The sequence below is a fragment of the Myotis davidii genome, unplaced genomic scaffold, assembly GCF_000327345.1.
Source record: "Myotis davidii unplaced genomic scaffold, ASM32734v1 scaffold226, whole genome shotgun sequence".
NCBI lineage: Eukaryota > Metazoa > Chordata > Mammalia > Chiroptera > Vespertilionidae > Myotis > Myotis davidii.
Window position 1 is genome coordinate 3,845,948 of NW_006297224.1, and position 15,886 is coordinate 3,861,833.

The 15,886-nt window shown below is 38.8% G+C and overlaps 1 protein-coding gene across 1 annotated transcript in view; it reads right to left on the minus strand.

Annotated features, from left to right (window-relative positions):
- Positions 1-13,212, minus strand: part of LOC102757458 (alcohol dehydrogenase 1) — a 19,171-nt gene extending 5,959 nt beyond the window's left edge. Inside the window, exons 1-6 of the mRNA XM_006773028.1 lie at positions 13,195-13,212; positions 7,796-7,897; positions 4,736-4,874; positions 2,740-2,827; positions 2,368-2,596; positions 1,927-2,187 (exon numbers count right to left, since the gene is read on the minus strand). Coding sequence (XP_006773091.1) covers positions 1,927-2,187; positions 2,368-2,596; positions 2,740-2,827; positions 4,736-4,874; positions 7,796-7,897; positions 13,195-13,212 — 837 coding nt within the window. The remainder of the gene's footprint in view (positions 1-1,926; positions 2,188-2,367; positions 2,597-2,739; positions 2,828-4,735; positions 4,875-7,795; positions 7,898-13,194) is intronic.
- Between the last annotated feature and the right edge of the window lie 2,674 nt (positions 13,213-15,886).

Consider the following 15,886-nt stretch of genomic DNA (forward strand, 5'->3'; position numbering starts at 1 on the left):
CTACTGGGGATCAAGCCCACAACCCGGGCATGTGCCCTTGCCCGGAATCAAACCCAGGACCTTTCGGTCCGCGGGCCGACACTGTATCCACTGAGCCAAATTCTCCCTAGTGCAATTTTTTAACAGCTAAATTTGGAGAGGAAGGAAGAGGGAGAGAGAGTTAGAAACACTGATGAGAGAGAAACATCAATCAGCTGCCTCCTGCACACTCCCTACGGGGGATGTGCCTGAAACCAAGGTACATGCCCTTGACTGGAATCGAACCTGGGACCCTTGAGTCCACAGGCCAACGCTCTAACCACTGAGCCAAACCGGTTAGGGCTGTATCTATCTGTTTTCACTTCTTTTCTGGGTCTTAATTCTGCTGTCTTCCCCCTTTTCCTCCATTTTGCCTTGTCTCTTTCCTATTGCCTATATTACTACTTCTATTTCAATCTTTGGCTAAGTATATTAGCTATGTACTGAAATGTATTGAATGTCTATATTCCCTCTTCTAACCTGTAAGATCCAAGAGTGCAGTGCCTATTCTATTCACCCTTGTATCCCTAGAATGTAATACAGGTGCATAAAAGCTAATTTTTTCAAACTAATGGATGATTCTGACACAGGACACACATAAATATCTGATAGGAAATAAATAATCTATATAACCTATACCAGTGATGGTGAACTTATGACATGCGTGTCAGAGGTGACATGCGAACTCATTTTTTTTGGTTGATTTTTCTTTGTTAAATGGCATTTAAATATATAAAATAAATATCAAAAATATAAGTCTTTGTTTTACTATGGTTGCAAATATCAAAAAATTTCTATATGTGACATGGCACCAGAGTTAAGTTAGAGTTTTTCAAAATGCTGACACGCCGAGCTCAAAAGGTTTGCCATCACTGACCTATAGCCTAGGTCATCATGCCTTCACATCATCACAAGATGGCCACATGCACAGTGGAGGCAAGGCCCAACAGCCATTCTGCACAGTGAGGCCTGGAGGTCCTGTGACTCTGCACAGTGTGGAGGAGGCTGGTCCCGGTGTCTCCACCGCCTTGTGCAGAGGAGGCAGGTTCCAGTGGGGGAGGTGGGTTGCCGCAGGGGAGGGCAGTTGTGGGTAATCAGGCTGCCAGGCAAAAGCAGTTAGGGGGTAATCAGGCAGGTAGGCAAGCGGTTAGGAGCCAGCGGTCCCGGATTGTGAGAGGGATGTCCAACTGCCGGTTCGTCCAGCAGTCGGACATCCCCCAATGGGTCCCAGATTGGAGAGGGTGTAGGCTGGGCTGAGAGATACCCTCCTACACCCATGCACAAATTTCATGCACCAGGCCTCTAGTTAAATAAACACATATATGAAGAGCTAGGAATAAAGAAAACGAAATATTGGTATTGTGGGCCTTTGCATGTTTAAACTTTGTATACTATAATGACATATCTTTAAATATATATTTCTTTCATTTTCAAAATTAATTTATTGGGGTTACATTAGTTAACAAAATTATATAGGTTTTGCATATACAATTCTATAATACATCACCTGCATACTGTATTATGTGTTCACCATCCTAAGTCTAGTCTCCTTCTCTCACCATTTATTCCCCCTTTAGCCTCTTCTATCTGCCAGCCCCCTTTCCCTCTGATAATCACCATACATTTGTTTGTGTTTATGAGGGGTTTTTTTTGTGGTTAATCCCTTCACCTATTTTACCCAACCCCCTTGCTCTACTCCACTCTGTCAGTCTGTCCTCTATCAATGAGTCTGTTTCTATTTTGTTTGTTTATAAAAATGAATGCCTTAGAGTAAATTTATGTTCTATTTTTAGATTTGGAGTTCACAGTTCCAAAACATATGTTCAGGAGATTTTTTACTTACCTGCATGAGGATATTTAAGGTGTATTCATTGGTTAAACATCTCATTGTGCCCCAAGCCTACATACCATGGTATCAACGAGACCAATGGCCTCAAAGGCAAAGTCAACACCAACGACTGTCATTTCCTTGACCACTTGCTGGACTGGCTTCTTGAGGTTCCGAGGGTTCAGACAATCAGTGACCCCTAAGGCTCTTGCCCGGGGAAATTTTTCCTCATTGATATCAACTCCGATGATTCTAGAAGCACCAGAGGCTTTGCAGCCCATGACAATGGCTGAGCCTATTCCTCCAAGACCAAAGACCACACAGATGGAACCAGGGGTGACCTACAAATTCACCAGACATGTTTGTATTAGGAATCAAACGTGGACACGTGTAATTAAGAAAACAAACAAACAAAAACAACCATTGAGACTTTTGGAATATCAGTTGAAACATTGGTCTAGTTTTAATGTTTTCTAGGCAAATCACCATGACACATACTATTCCACAAGGGTCTTCCTCACCTTGGCTGAGTGAACAGCAGCCCAATAGCCTGTAGGTACCTCACAGCTTATGAGACAAATTTTATCCATAGGAGCAGCATCATCAATTTTTGCAACGGAAAACTCAGGCACAACAGTGTATTCAGAGAAGGTGCTTGTGCGGATCCACAGGACTGAGAATGAGGTCTTTTTTCCTTTGCAGGTAAATCTGCTCGTCCCATCCATCATTAATCCAGAAGCAGGTAGAAAACTAATCCACAGTGACACAGACACAGGCACAGGTACCAGCACGGACATGGAGTTGTAAAGAGAAAAGTGAACATCTTTAGCTACAGGTCAATGCTTGCACAATATAAACAATTTAGTAAAAGAGTGAGGGTTTAATCTACTAACTCTTGTTTCTCACAGAAGTTTCCCTTGAGGTGCAAGCAGGAATTGCATTCTCTACACTGTGGAAGAACGAGTGTGAGGACTTTATCTCCTATATATAGGGGGAAAAAAGTGATCATTAGTTGAAATTATTATTGGAACAGAAATACAATAATGTTTTTATAAAGATTTCATTGGATGACTTGAAAACTTTGAGTGGACAGATTACAGCAGCCAGTATAACATTTCCCATGGTTGTTTGGCAGAAGAAACCATATAACCTGGTTTCAGAAATGCCATTATTCTTTTGGGCAAATAATGAAAATTTGGGGATATCCCCTGTTTGATAGAGATTGTAAGTTGGCTTGCCTCTATTCTGAAAATAGAATAATGAAATCAGGACTGAATCTTAGTGATATCATCTAGATTAATCCCTTTGAAAGATTTAAGTTCCACAGTAGTTGTCACCTGCCTAAAGTGGCCTGGCTAGATAACAGCAGAACTCTCTTTACTGAGTCTCACTGCCCCACATTCATGCTATTCATGTATAGTTCATCAACTATAATGCTATTGCAATCACATATATAAAATAAAATGCCCCTGATTATTATATCCACTCTCACTATTCTATTTTTATTAGGAGGCCTCCTCATAGTCTCCCCACACTGACCCATAGCAAACAGACCTCTGACATGTTTTCTCAGTGAGGCTAAATTCCAAGACATGGTAACTTCAGAGAATAAAAGTAATTCCTCTTCCTGCTTCTGGAGCACTTTCTATGGAGGGTGGCTTTTAACCGTTTGCTGCTGATGTATTTTTTTCAGACATATGCCAAAACTGCGGCACTAATTGCGCATGTATGGGAAAAAATGTAAAACACTTTTTATACAATAAACTCACTTGTATTGCTTTGCAACAACAAAAATTTAAAAATACCAATTGTTTACATAAATTTGTTTTAAATAAGAAGAGCGCGATAGCGCTCCTTAGCAGTCAAACGGTTAAGTTGCAGAGTTGTGGGAAGAATATTGATTACATTTGGATCCAGTTGCTAGCTAGCCTTATTGGACCCTAGGGGGACAGACTAAGTGTAGGGTCAGGGAAGAAAATCAACATGATCATCACAACTTACAAAGGCCTCGGCAGAGATCTACAATATTGTTCCTATACTAGTCCTTACAAACTTTTACAACGCAGAAACTATTCCCCTTCGGCCTCTTGCAGAGCTTAGTTGGCATTAAAAAATCTCTTGTAGGTTTAGATAGGGCACATCGTACCTTCACTGACCCAAAGGTACTGGATCTCAAATTCAGAAGTTCTGCTATCGTCCTTTCTCTTCAAGTGCTCATCATTTTCAGTAAAACTTGCACTGGAATTTTTCTAGCTGAAGAGTAGCTACAGTAAATATCCCTCCTATTTGCATTATGTTCTTGGAGATGTAAAGGCCATGAGTTTCTACTTTTGTCCCTCTTACTATAACTAGTGTCATATGTAGGGTAGACATCCATACTTGCTTGTCAAATGAATACCTTGATGGCAGGTTGTGAATGTTCTGACCATGCATTTTCCTAGCTCTCTCTGTGTGTGTGGCTACAGGCTGTGAGTGTTTCTAGTATCTTAATCCATGTGACTGCTTTTATTCACTCGGATCATTTCAGACATGCTCAGAATAGGTATGCCAAGGTCCCTTTTGATTAGTCTTGGAAAGAGCGTATACTTGCTTTCTTTGATTCTTTGAAATAGCACTACGAGATTTTCAATCTATTTAGAAATCCACTGGTCCTATCTCAACTTTCATTTGGCTATGAATATATACTTGGCCCAACCACAGGGAAACTGTGTGACTCTTGGAATAACTAGATACATTTAATATCATGATATATGATTAGTTAGAAGAATCTAGAGGTAAACCAAGTTATTTCTTCTAAAAATAGGTTAATGCATTATAAGTTTCTTCACTGTGTAAGGATAGCTCTTTGGAAAGTTGTTCATGGAAAGGCTTTTATGGCCCATTACCCACCTGGTTTCACTGAGCTCACTCCTGTGCCAATACTCTCCACAATACCAGCTCCTTCATGGCCTGGGATTAAAGGGAAATGCATGGGGAGCAATCCTTTCAGTACATGATCATCAGAACCACAGATCCCTGTAGATGTGAGCTGCATAGGAATTAAGTGACAAAAGATCAATTGGTTTGGATTTTTTTCCTCTTTCTTTTATATGAGGATGATTATCAAAATTTTTACATGAATTATCTCTTTGATATTTATAACAACTCTCAGAGGAACACAGGGCAGGCCTTATTATCCCAAACCTAGGAAAGGGGGATTCAAAGACTTGGAATGACTTGCCCAAAGTCACATGGCACATGTTTCAGACCTGGAAATAAACTGAGGTTTTTTGAAATCTACTTTGTGCAGCCCATGTCATAAAACAGTTTTGAAATATAAGGGGCAATTACAATGAAGGACTTTTTGACAATGTATCAATAGCACCATCGTTGAGGCGAAAAACTGAAAGCTTTTCCTTTAAGATCAGAAACAAGACAAAGATGCCCACCCTTGTCACTATTGTTCAACATAGTAGTAGAAGTCCTAGCCTGAGTAATCATGCAAGAGAAAGAAATAAAAGGTACCCAAATTTGAAAAAAAAAATTGAAACTGTCACTATTTGCAGATGACATGATTATATACACTGAGGGCCAGATTATTATGACCGCCTGACATTGTAGGCAAATTAGCTATAATTTCGCACTGAAGTTGCTAGAGGGCCAGAACATTATAAATAGGGAAGCAAGTTGTTTACCACGACAGTAGAAGTGATTTTTTTCTGAAGATATAGGTAAACAACGCGATTTAACAACCTTAGAAAGTGGGAGATGTGTGTGTGTGTGTGTGTGTATATATATATGTGTGTGTGTGTGTGTGGCATGTATGTATGGGTGTATATGCATGTGGTGTGTCTGTGTCTGGTGTGTGTATGTGTGGATATGCATGAGGTGTGTATGTGTGCTGTGTATATGTGTGTGGTCTGTATGTGTTTGTGTGGTATATGTTTGGTGTGTGTGTGTGTGTGTGTGTGGTGTGTGCATATGTGTGTATTTGTGTGCGATGTGCCTGGTGTGTGTAATAGACTACCAGGAAAAAACCTTAGCACTGCCCCCACCAGCTTGAAGGGTTGTACTCATGCATGTGGGGTGCATGCTTTCATGCTGTTTCCACCAAATTCTCACTCTGCCATCTGCATGATGCAACTGGAAGCGTGATTCATCAGACCATATGACTTTTTTCCAATGCTTGACTGTGCAATCCTTGTGTTCCTGTGCAAATTGGAGATGCTTTATCTTAGTAACTGCAGGCAGAAAAGATGTTCAAACAGGCCTTCGGCTTCCATATCCCAGACAATGCAGTGTACGGCTATTTTGCCTACAAATGTCAGGTGGTTATAATAATCTGGCCACTCATGTTCAAATATATCCCACATTCAAAGGCTATTAAATCGCGTTGTTTACCCATATCTTCAGAAAAAAAATCACTTCTACTGTTGTGGTAAACAACCTGCTTCCCTATTTATAATGTTCTGGCCCTCTAGCAACTTCAGCACAAAATTATAGCTAATTTGCCTACAATGTCAGGTGGTCATAATAATCGGGACACTGGGTTGCCTTCTGTATGTGGCCTGATCAGGGATCAAACCCACAAACTTTTGGTGCACAGAATGACAGTCAACCAACTGAGCCACTCCGGCCAGGCCTCAACTTTGATTTTATCCAGGATTCAAAGTGATATTACTCAGGTCCCTGCTGTGTAACTTTCACAGTGGTAAGCTCTTCTGGAGTTATTATTTAAGGTACAGCCTCTGTAGTTAAGGAGCATATTAATGTAAGAACAGAAAACATTGGCTAATTACTAAATATTTCATTGATGATGATCTAGTACACAATAATTAAAGATTAATTTAATGCCCTTTGTATAAATGAATAGATGATGTAACTTCTCAATAGTGGTAAGTTACCAAACACCTTCCTTTGTGTACATTCTTATCACCTTTCTTTTTTCTTTTCAACCTCTCTCATTGGTGAAAGAAAGTCTTTACCATAACAACAGACAGTTGATAATTTATTTAGTGTTAGTTCTCATATTTTTCTGTTTTGTCTTTCATTGCCCACCTATCTTTTTCTACTTTCCTCCTTCCCTCCATCTCTCTTTCCTTCTGGCATCCTTCTAATTCCCTTCCTCCCTTTTCTGTGTTACTCTTTGAACCATCCTTCTATACCTTCTACTTTGATTAGTTATGGACTAGAAACACATAGCTTTAAGTGTTTGTTGCATTCATTGAATCAAGTATTGAATTTCCTGGTCTTAAATTAGAAGATAGGTGACTTTAATATTTAATAAGATTTTAAGCAAAAGTACTTTTAATCTTGCGTATTTAATGATTTCATAAAATTTGAGATATACTGATTGAGAGGTTGATTTGAGAGCGGTGAGGGGCTTTTGACAAATCAATGTTTTCCAGTCCTTGGTCTAAGCTCTGTTCAACAATTTTTAACACTTTCAAATGACTTTGAATACAATCACAGAGTCCAGATGCTCATTCTTAGAAATTGAAATTTACACATGGTGCACTTTTTCAGAGAAATTCTGACATTTTTATAACATCTGAGCACAACACAATTGAGATATAAAGTAAATCTGTCACTAAATATTCATTTGTATCATAGAAATATGGGGAAATGCATTCATTGTCCTTTCCCCCAGAATGAAAAGTAAGTAACACTTAAAACACATTCTAGATCACATCGTCAAGTATACTGGTCTATGATATTATATAATTTAAGTAAAAAATTTAATACTAAGTAATACTATAATAAAAGTAATTACATTGGCTGAGTGAACTGCCAATATTTTATTGTTATTAAGAATATCTCAAGCATTCATTAACTGCATTCATTTATCTTAATTTTTAAATCTTCTTTTACTCAATGAACAGATTAAAACTACAAATTATGTAGTTAAACACTAAGACAGGGTTTCGTGCATTTAACTTCTAAGGTAAAGATTAGAAGTCTTAGATTTACCTTAATACGAACTTCCCCAGCCTTTGGAGGCTCCACCTGAACTTCCTCAATTGCAAGAGGAGAATTTGTTTTCCAGGCAATGGCCGCCCGGCATATAATTGTCTGTTGACACAGGACAATAAAAGGACATCATTAGCAATAACATTTAGCTTATATTCTGATCACACAAATGGCACCAACGTGTTAAAATTTGTAAAAATAATAAAGACACAGGAAAGAGATCATTGAAATTTCAGGATCAAGCTGTTGAAATTTTAGCATATATTCTTATAGTCTCTTATAGTATTTTTATGTAGTTGAGATCATGATGTCATATAAGCATTTTTTTTCTGCTTTAATGCTAATAACAGCCATCAGGTATTGAACATTTACCCTTTACTTGTTCATAAGCATTTTCTCATCACTTTAAAATGCTTTGAAATCATAATTGGAAGTGGCTACTTTTATTTCATCATTTGAATGTGTCCTAATTTGCTTAATCAGTAATTACCAAGACAGGTAGTTATTTACATTGTTTTGAGTATCATAAAGAATATTGTGAACAACGTTGTTTATAATTTTGACTTGCTTGACTTTCTTTTTTAAAAAATATATTTTTATTGATTTCAGAGAGGAAGGGAGAAGGGAGAGAGAGATAGAATCATTAATCCGCTGCCTCCTGCACACCCCCTTACTGGGGATCGAGCCCGCAAACCGGCATGTGCCCTTGACTGGAATCGAACCTGGGACCTTTCAGTCTGCAGGCCGACGCTCTATCCACTGAGCCAAACCGGCTAGGACTTGCCTGACTTTCTTAAGTCAGAATTACTTTGGAAAGGATAGAGAAATTGTTAGGACTAAATTGATTTCCAAATCTCTTTACAGGAAGGTTGAGATATATGGCACCATTTATAGAAATATAAAAGAATATCTATATCATCATTGATTTCACTCTCCTTAGCATTGACTATAAGTCATTAAAAATATAATATTAGACAGGCAGAAAGAGCTAGTTATTTCATTTAATTAGTGTATTTTGAATGTTAGTGATGTTCAATGTTCTTTATATTTATATTAATTGCACATATTATTCTCTATTGTTGGAGTGTTTAGTCAAATAGTTTACGTAAGTATCTACTGACATCTTGCTGTGTTTTTTTTTTTAATCATTTGACCTCATTAAAGCAGTCACCTGTTGTTTGTCAACTTGTCACATTATTTTCCCCTGCTGATTTCTGACCTGTAATTTTTTATGAAGGTATATGCATGCACACACATAAACACACATTTTTAAATTTTGGTTTATAAAAGTATCTTTTTCTTTGTGTTTTTTTTATTCCATCTCTATATTTTGAAAATTCTTAGAGACCAAATAAATATTTATTATTTTTTTCTAGATTTTTATAGTTTGATTTTAAAGTATTTCCTTTAAATTCAACTGAAAATTATTTCATTGTGTGAAGTTATGGAACCTAAATGAATTGTTCCAGGATGAACTCTTGTTTCTTTTGTTTCTGCTTAAATTAGAGGGGAAAAGGGGGGACATCTGTAATACTTTCAACGATATAAATAAATTAAAAATAAAAAACTCAGATGATTTTAAACCAAAGATAGCTCAACAACAACAAAAGAAACATGAAACTACACCATTTTTAACATTGTAAGTTAAATACATCCCTCCCATGGTGGAGACCAAAGAGAAATATTAATGTGTATTGGTAGATATTACAGTTACAAATACAATATATAAAAAATTAGTAACTTTACTGTATGTGTTTACATTTACAAGTTTCTTTTTGGAAACTGCTTCTATTCTGTTTATCTTTCTCTCTATTCTTACACCAGCACCTCAATTCTTTGAATACTTAAACTTTTTGATGCATCTTAATACCAAACACTAGTACCCTTCATGATTTCATGTATACTCTATTTGTAAGTTTACTACCCGACTAATTGTAACATATACTGAACTGGATAAATCTGTTATGTCTTTAGGAATTTAGATACTAAAGAAGAGATAAGAAATGCCTTATAATACAGAGAAAAGGGACAAATGCCACAAAAATTTTTAAATAAAATGTTATAGAAAATATTACTTTTTTTCTGGGGATAGAATTATTCTGCTTTCACTTTTCAAACTCAAGTGAAACTATAGACTTCATGAAAAAACTTTCCTAATTTCAAAAATGATACACACTCAAGGAAAAACAACTAGAAAATACTTCCAATCAAGGTAGCAGAGTAGGTAAATGCTGGCTCACCTCCTCCCAAGGTCACATCAAAATTACAACTGAATTCTAGAACGGCCACTCTTGAGAACCACTGGATTAGTTGGACAGAACATCTATAACTAAGACTATAAAGTTGAGACTGTTGGACGGGCAGGGATGTGACAGGTGTTGGTCCCAACCCACGGTTAAGAATAGGGAAGAAATCTGTACTGTAAAGGACTGCCCTCCACCTCTCCAACGTACACACCCAAGAAGTGTAGACGTTGAGAAAAAAGATTCCTACAACAAGGGCTAACTAGGCTCAAATTAAAACTAACAAAACAAAACAGAGCCCAGCAGTCATGTCTCCACAAGGGCCCCTCATGCAAACTGCACTTCAGAAAGAAGCTTGCTCTGAACTGCTTGCCTCTGCACTGAACTGCCTGCCTGCACTGTGTTTCTGCCATCTGAACCAGCCCTTATAAATGAGTTCCTGGAATCCTATCTCAACCAATAGGACTAAAGTTTCCTCTATCCAATCAGAGCTGTGCAGCTATATCCCCCCTTCAGTTTTTTCACTGACTAATTAGAGTGGCTCCATTTTGACCAATCACGACAGTGTCTTTTGGACCAATCAAACTTCGAGGATTGGGAGTCCTCATTTGCATTAGGACAAACCAATCAGGAATCAGGGGTGGGGACTTCTGCCTATATAAGTCAGTTCCCTTCTAGCTATGAGAGAGCACTTCCCTTTCCACTGAAGGCTGAAGAATGTGTATCCACTGGAGCAGACCAGCACAAGCAGAGCAGAGCAGAGCAGAACTGTTTAGCCAATGAGGGGCCTTGCCCCAGGACCACCTCTCCCAGGCCCTCTTAAAAGCCATGTTATTTCACAGCTGTGCTGTGTCACAATTGAGATGTTTGGATTGCATAAAGTTTTCTTCTTCACTGCACCCCAAACTGGGGAATCCTGTTGAATTGATTCCATAACCATCAGTTGACAGAAGCAAGAGGTCCCAGCTCCACACCAGGCTCCCAGCTCAGCACCAGTGACAGGGAGAGGAATCCCCACCATGTCTGGCTGTGAAAGTCAGTGGAATTCTATCCGGGCAAGAAAGAGGGATGCTGTACATCCACGGGGCTCGAGTACAGACTCACTGGCTCACAAAGAGTTGCCCTAAGCCCCAGAAATGGGACAGACACTTAGAAAGTACCAGGGACATATGAAGGAAGAGGAACTGTCTGGCTTCAGGATGAGAATGGGAGGGGCCGCCCTCTCTGGGAAGGAAGTGCTGGCAGGCACTATTGTTTCTCTGTTGAACTCTCCTCACACACAGCTATAGGCACTGAATCTGAGTAGTCATTAACCTGGCTGACACTGCTTTAGCCCCATCCTGCTGATTCCCTGAGACCCTCCCCTACCCATCTTGTGCAACTTGCATAGAATAGTCACTTTTTCAGTGACCGTTCTATATAAGCAGTCAACTTGACCCATGCTGCAGACTTTTCTAAAACGTCTCAAAGATCCACAAACCTCAAACAAGCAGCAGCTGGCCTTGGCATGCCCTGTACCTCTTGCTAAATGGCTCTGAGCCTGGCATTCATGGCAGCCAACCTCAGTTCACAGCATAACCACTCCCAGGTGCTTCCAAGTCCAGGAAAGGCAATGATCAACTGTAGATCACTTTGTAGCTCCAGGCACAGGTAGCAGCTAATTGTGGCCTATACTGAAGGCCCTTTCAAGAGGCTCCAGAACCAACACACCTGGTAGCTGGCTTCAGACCACACCAGAGAACCACCCAATTAGCACCACAAATGACACACCCGAAGGGTAGGCTTGGCAGGCAGAGTCCCACTAAAATAAGTTCTGCTTTAGGGAGTCAGCCCCCTACCAAAAGCTCATGTGCTGTAGCCAGTCCTCACAGCCAGCCAGCTGGAGGGTCAGTCTCCACCCACTGATATGCCAACAGCGATCCAGTCTCAACTACAAAAGGAGCGCACACACTATTCACACAGGGGCCACCGCTGGAGTACTCACAAGCTATCTACCAATAAGATCACTTTACAAAGACTGGAGACACATAGCAGATCTACCTAATACATAGAAACAAACACAGGGATACAGCTGAAATGAGGACATAGAGAAACACATCCTTAATAAAGAACAGTGCAAAACCCCAGGAAAAGAGCTAAATAAAATGGAGACAAACAATCAACCAGATATAGAGTTCAAAGTATTAGTTATTCTGAGGAAGGAAATAAACACAGAATTCCAGGAAGCACGGAGTCTCAAACAAGATGAACCCAAGACACATCATAACTAAAATGCCAAAGTAAAGACAAAGAGATATTTCATGCAAAGGAAACAAAATAAAAAGCTGGTAGCGATACTTAACGTCAGACAAAATATTATACAAAATAGACTTTAAAACAAAGGCTATAACAAGAGACAAAAGGGCATTTCATAATGGAAAAGGAATCAACCCAAGAACAGGATGTAACTCTTGTAAACATTTATGCACCCAATGTAGGCGAATCTAAATGTCTAAAGCAAATATTGGAACTGATATAATATTGAATGTCAACCATAATTGAAAAATTAAATTTAAAATAATTGGAAAACTCAGACAAGGGTAAAGAGGGAAAAACTGCAAGTTTGGTATCAGCTATTACCGTCTTTAACATTTTAGGGTAAGTCTTTTCAATCAACATCCTATGTATGTGTATGTTTGTATAGTCATACTGAGAATGCTGATCTACAGTCTACTCTCTCAGTTAACATTATGAATACTTTGCAGGTAATTTAAAATAACCACTTCAGACTTTATTGACTAATATATCATAATTTACTTAGTTTCCTGGTATTTGACCGATGTTGCTTCCAGTGTTTTACTCTTAAAAATAATGAAGCAGTTAACTTGTTTAATAAAACTACATAATTATTTCTGTGGAATAAAATTCTGAATCAAATGATAATTACATTTTCATGGTATTTGATACAATATTATCAAACTATCACTCAAGAATTTTCTAGCAATTTATTTTCCCTGCAGTGGCGGATGAATTTCCACAGGTGGGAAAACATTGGTTATTGTCATTCAATTCTTTAGCAATCTGACTGGAGAAAACAAAGTTTTAACTTTGTTTCAATATGCAGTTTTGGGATAAGTAATCAAGATGATATGGATCTATTTTAAAGGTAGCACTTACTTTGCCCAAGGTGTCCATGATGAATTTTCTGGTTTTCTTAGTGTCTTCTAGGGTATACCAGAGAGAACTTCACTTGTGGACTCTGCTCTTGTGCAAACAGGGCCAAGTACTTATAGTCTTTATACACTGAAACTCATTAAAAATCATTACACAATATGCGGGAACCAGAGAGGTGAAGTGATTGGCAAACGTGTGAAAGTAAAGGACAGAAGGAAATGTAAAGGAATCATTATGGAGGGGTTTGAGAGGGAGGATGCTAAATGAGGAGAGAAGTAGTTTGAAGGTAGCAATGGTGACTTAAAAGAAAGCATGACAGATATGAACAACCAAATAAGGTCAAGGGCAGAAATGCAACTGGGAGCAGAAACTCAAATCAATTAAACTTCAGTAGGATTTTGCCTCTCTCTTATGTGAGTCAGTACAGCACAGTGGTTAAAAGCATGGATACTAGCACTAACAGACCTGCATTCAAGTCTTTGTTTTGTCTTTTACCTGCTATGAAAGAAGGCAAGAAATCCATCCTCGCTGTTATTCAGTTCCCCCCTCAGTCAGGTGAGGGTGATTATAGTAGTTCCTACCTCATAGGTTTGTTATAAGCACTAAGAGAGTTAACATCTGATAAATGTTTAGAACTGTGTCCAGCCCATAGCATGGCATGACTATTTGTTTTCCGTTATTACTATGATGTCTCTCAGTACACTGATTTCATTTTCTTACCACCAGCTTGCTTTTGCCAAATACGAGAAATATGGTCACAAAAAGACCATTTGATTCTTAAATCTAACAACTGCAACAAGACAGTTCAGGAGGTCTGTCTCTTATCTTAAGTAAAAAATGTAAGGAAGGCTCTCCTTGCTCATCTTCGATCAGGTGCTCACTCCTGGACCAATGACATCTAGCCAGTTGTGGGTTTGGGGTAGAATTTGGCAGCTACTGCCACAGCCAAGTTGATTCTCCTGAGCAGCTGAAGGTGGGTGGGGAAAATCACAGGGCAGGTGGATTCCATTGTAAATTCTTGTTCACCAAGATCAAATGAAGTCTCAACATTGCTTGACAATCCAACATTGTCCTAGCCAAGCCGCTGTGCAATTTCCTGAAATAACTGGAAGTCTTTCAACACTCATGTCAAATATCTGACTATCCCCCCATCCTCCTCCATTCCCCTTTCACTCAGGAGATAAACTTACAATACAGATAATTCATCCAGTAGCTCCATATCCAATTCATTAACAAGTTCTGCCAGCTCTGCCTCCAATATATTTCTCAAATTTGTTAGTGTTTAATGTCTAAATCCCTCCACTAGAATGTAATTTTTTTTAGAATAATGTTCTTGAATTTCTTGTTATATTTCTCTACTGAAAGTGTCTGGAAAAGTGTCTAATACATAGTAAGAGCTCAATCAGTATACATTAAATGAATTAAATGGAAGTTATCAGATAGGATCTCCCTTAGGTGCTAATTACTAGTCATGTATCTGCATCCATACTTATATTATCCTTCTTCCTCATCACCTATCTCTGCTTAGGAAATTCAGTGTTAATTTTTTCTCCTCTCCATGTGACCTGTCAACTCTTTAACGTATCATCCCTTCACTAAAAAGAAAAACAGAAACAAACTTCTCAAAGCTCCTTTGAGAGTCAAAATGGATATTGATGTGGCACTTTTAATTGAGGGTTAAGAGTTCTGAGCCAAATATTACTAATTAAGGCTTTGGTTGACTGGCCTTGATAAATTATAATTGTTCTGAAGAAAATGGGACTTTGCAATTCAACTAATCTGTGGGTTGACTTTCAAGTTTAAATAATTAGAACTTGCCAAGGTATAATTTGACAGTAGTTTTTTCTTTGTAGCTTTGGGGAGTTTCTAGAGTGATTCAGGAGGTGTATGGTAGGACTACAAAGTCAGCAATAAATCAAGGTCATAGATTTTTAAGAAAAGACCTATTATACTTGTCTCCTTTTCCTCACCCCCCTCTTACTCCTTCACATGTGCAACTAGGTTTTGTACCCCCAGCACATCAAACAGCTGTATCTAATGTTATCAGCAGTCTCCTTTTCTGTAAAGCCAATGGCCATCTTTTTCAGCGTTCATTCTGACAGTTCATTACTATTGATTGCCCCCTTATTGAAACTCACTCTTCTTTTGACTCCTTGGCTTCACACTCTCCTAGTTTTTCTTCCATTATATGTAGCTGTTCCTTTTCTGACTTCTAAAAATAATCTTTATCACCTTTTTCTTGGCCATTAAGACTTCCCACCCAGGTTCCTGACTTTGGCAGAGCAGACTTGCTGAAGTTGAGAATTCAGACTCCTCTGGAGTTCCTGTAGCCCTGTGAGTAAGTCTTAGGCATGATTGATTCTCAGTTATGGTCTGCCTCCAACTTCAGGAGTTTAGGAATAAAATGTCTAGGTTGGAACTGTTCTTTTGTACTTTGTCCTCTTCCTAAACCATCATATTCAGTGTGGATAACTTTTAGACAAGATACTTATCATGCCCCTCACCCAGGCTGCCCAGGCACCCCAGTGGGACCCCCATCCTGATCCGGGACACCCTTCAGGGCAAACCAGCCAGCCCCCACCCATGCCCCAGGCCTCTATTCTATATAATAAAAGGGTAATATTCAAACTGTCCCTAACAGCAGAACCACTGGGAATGACTAGTCCCTATGACACACACTGACCACGCGGGAGCA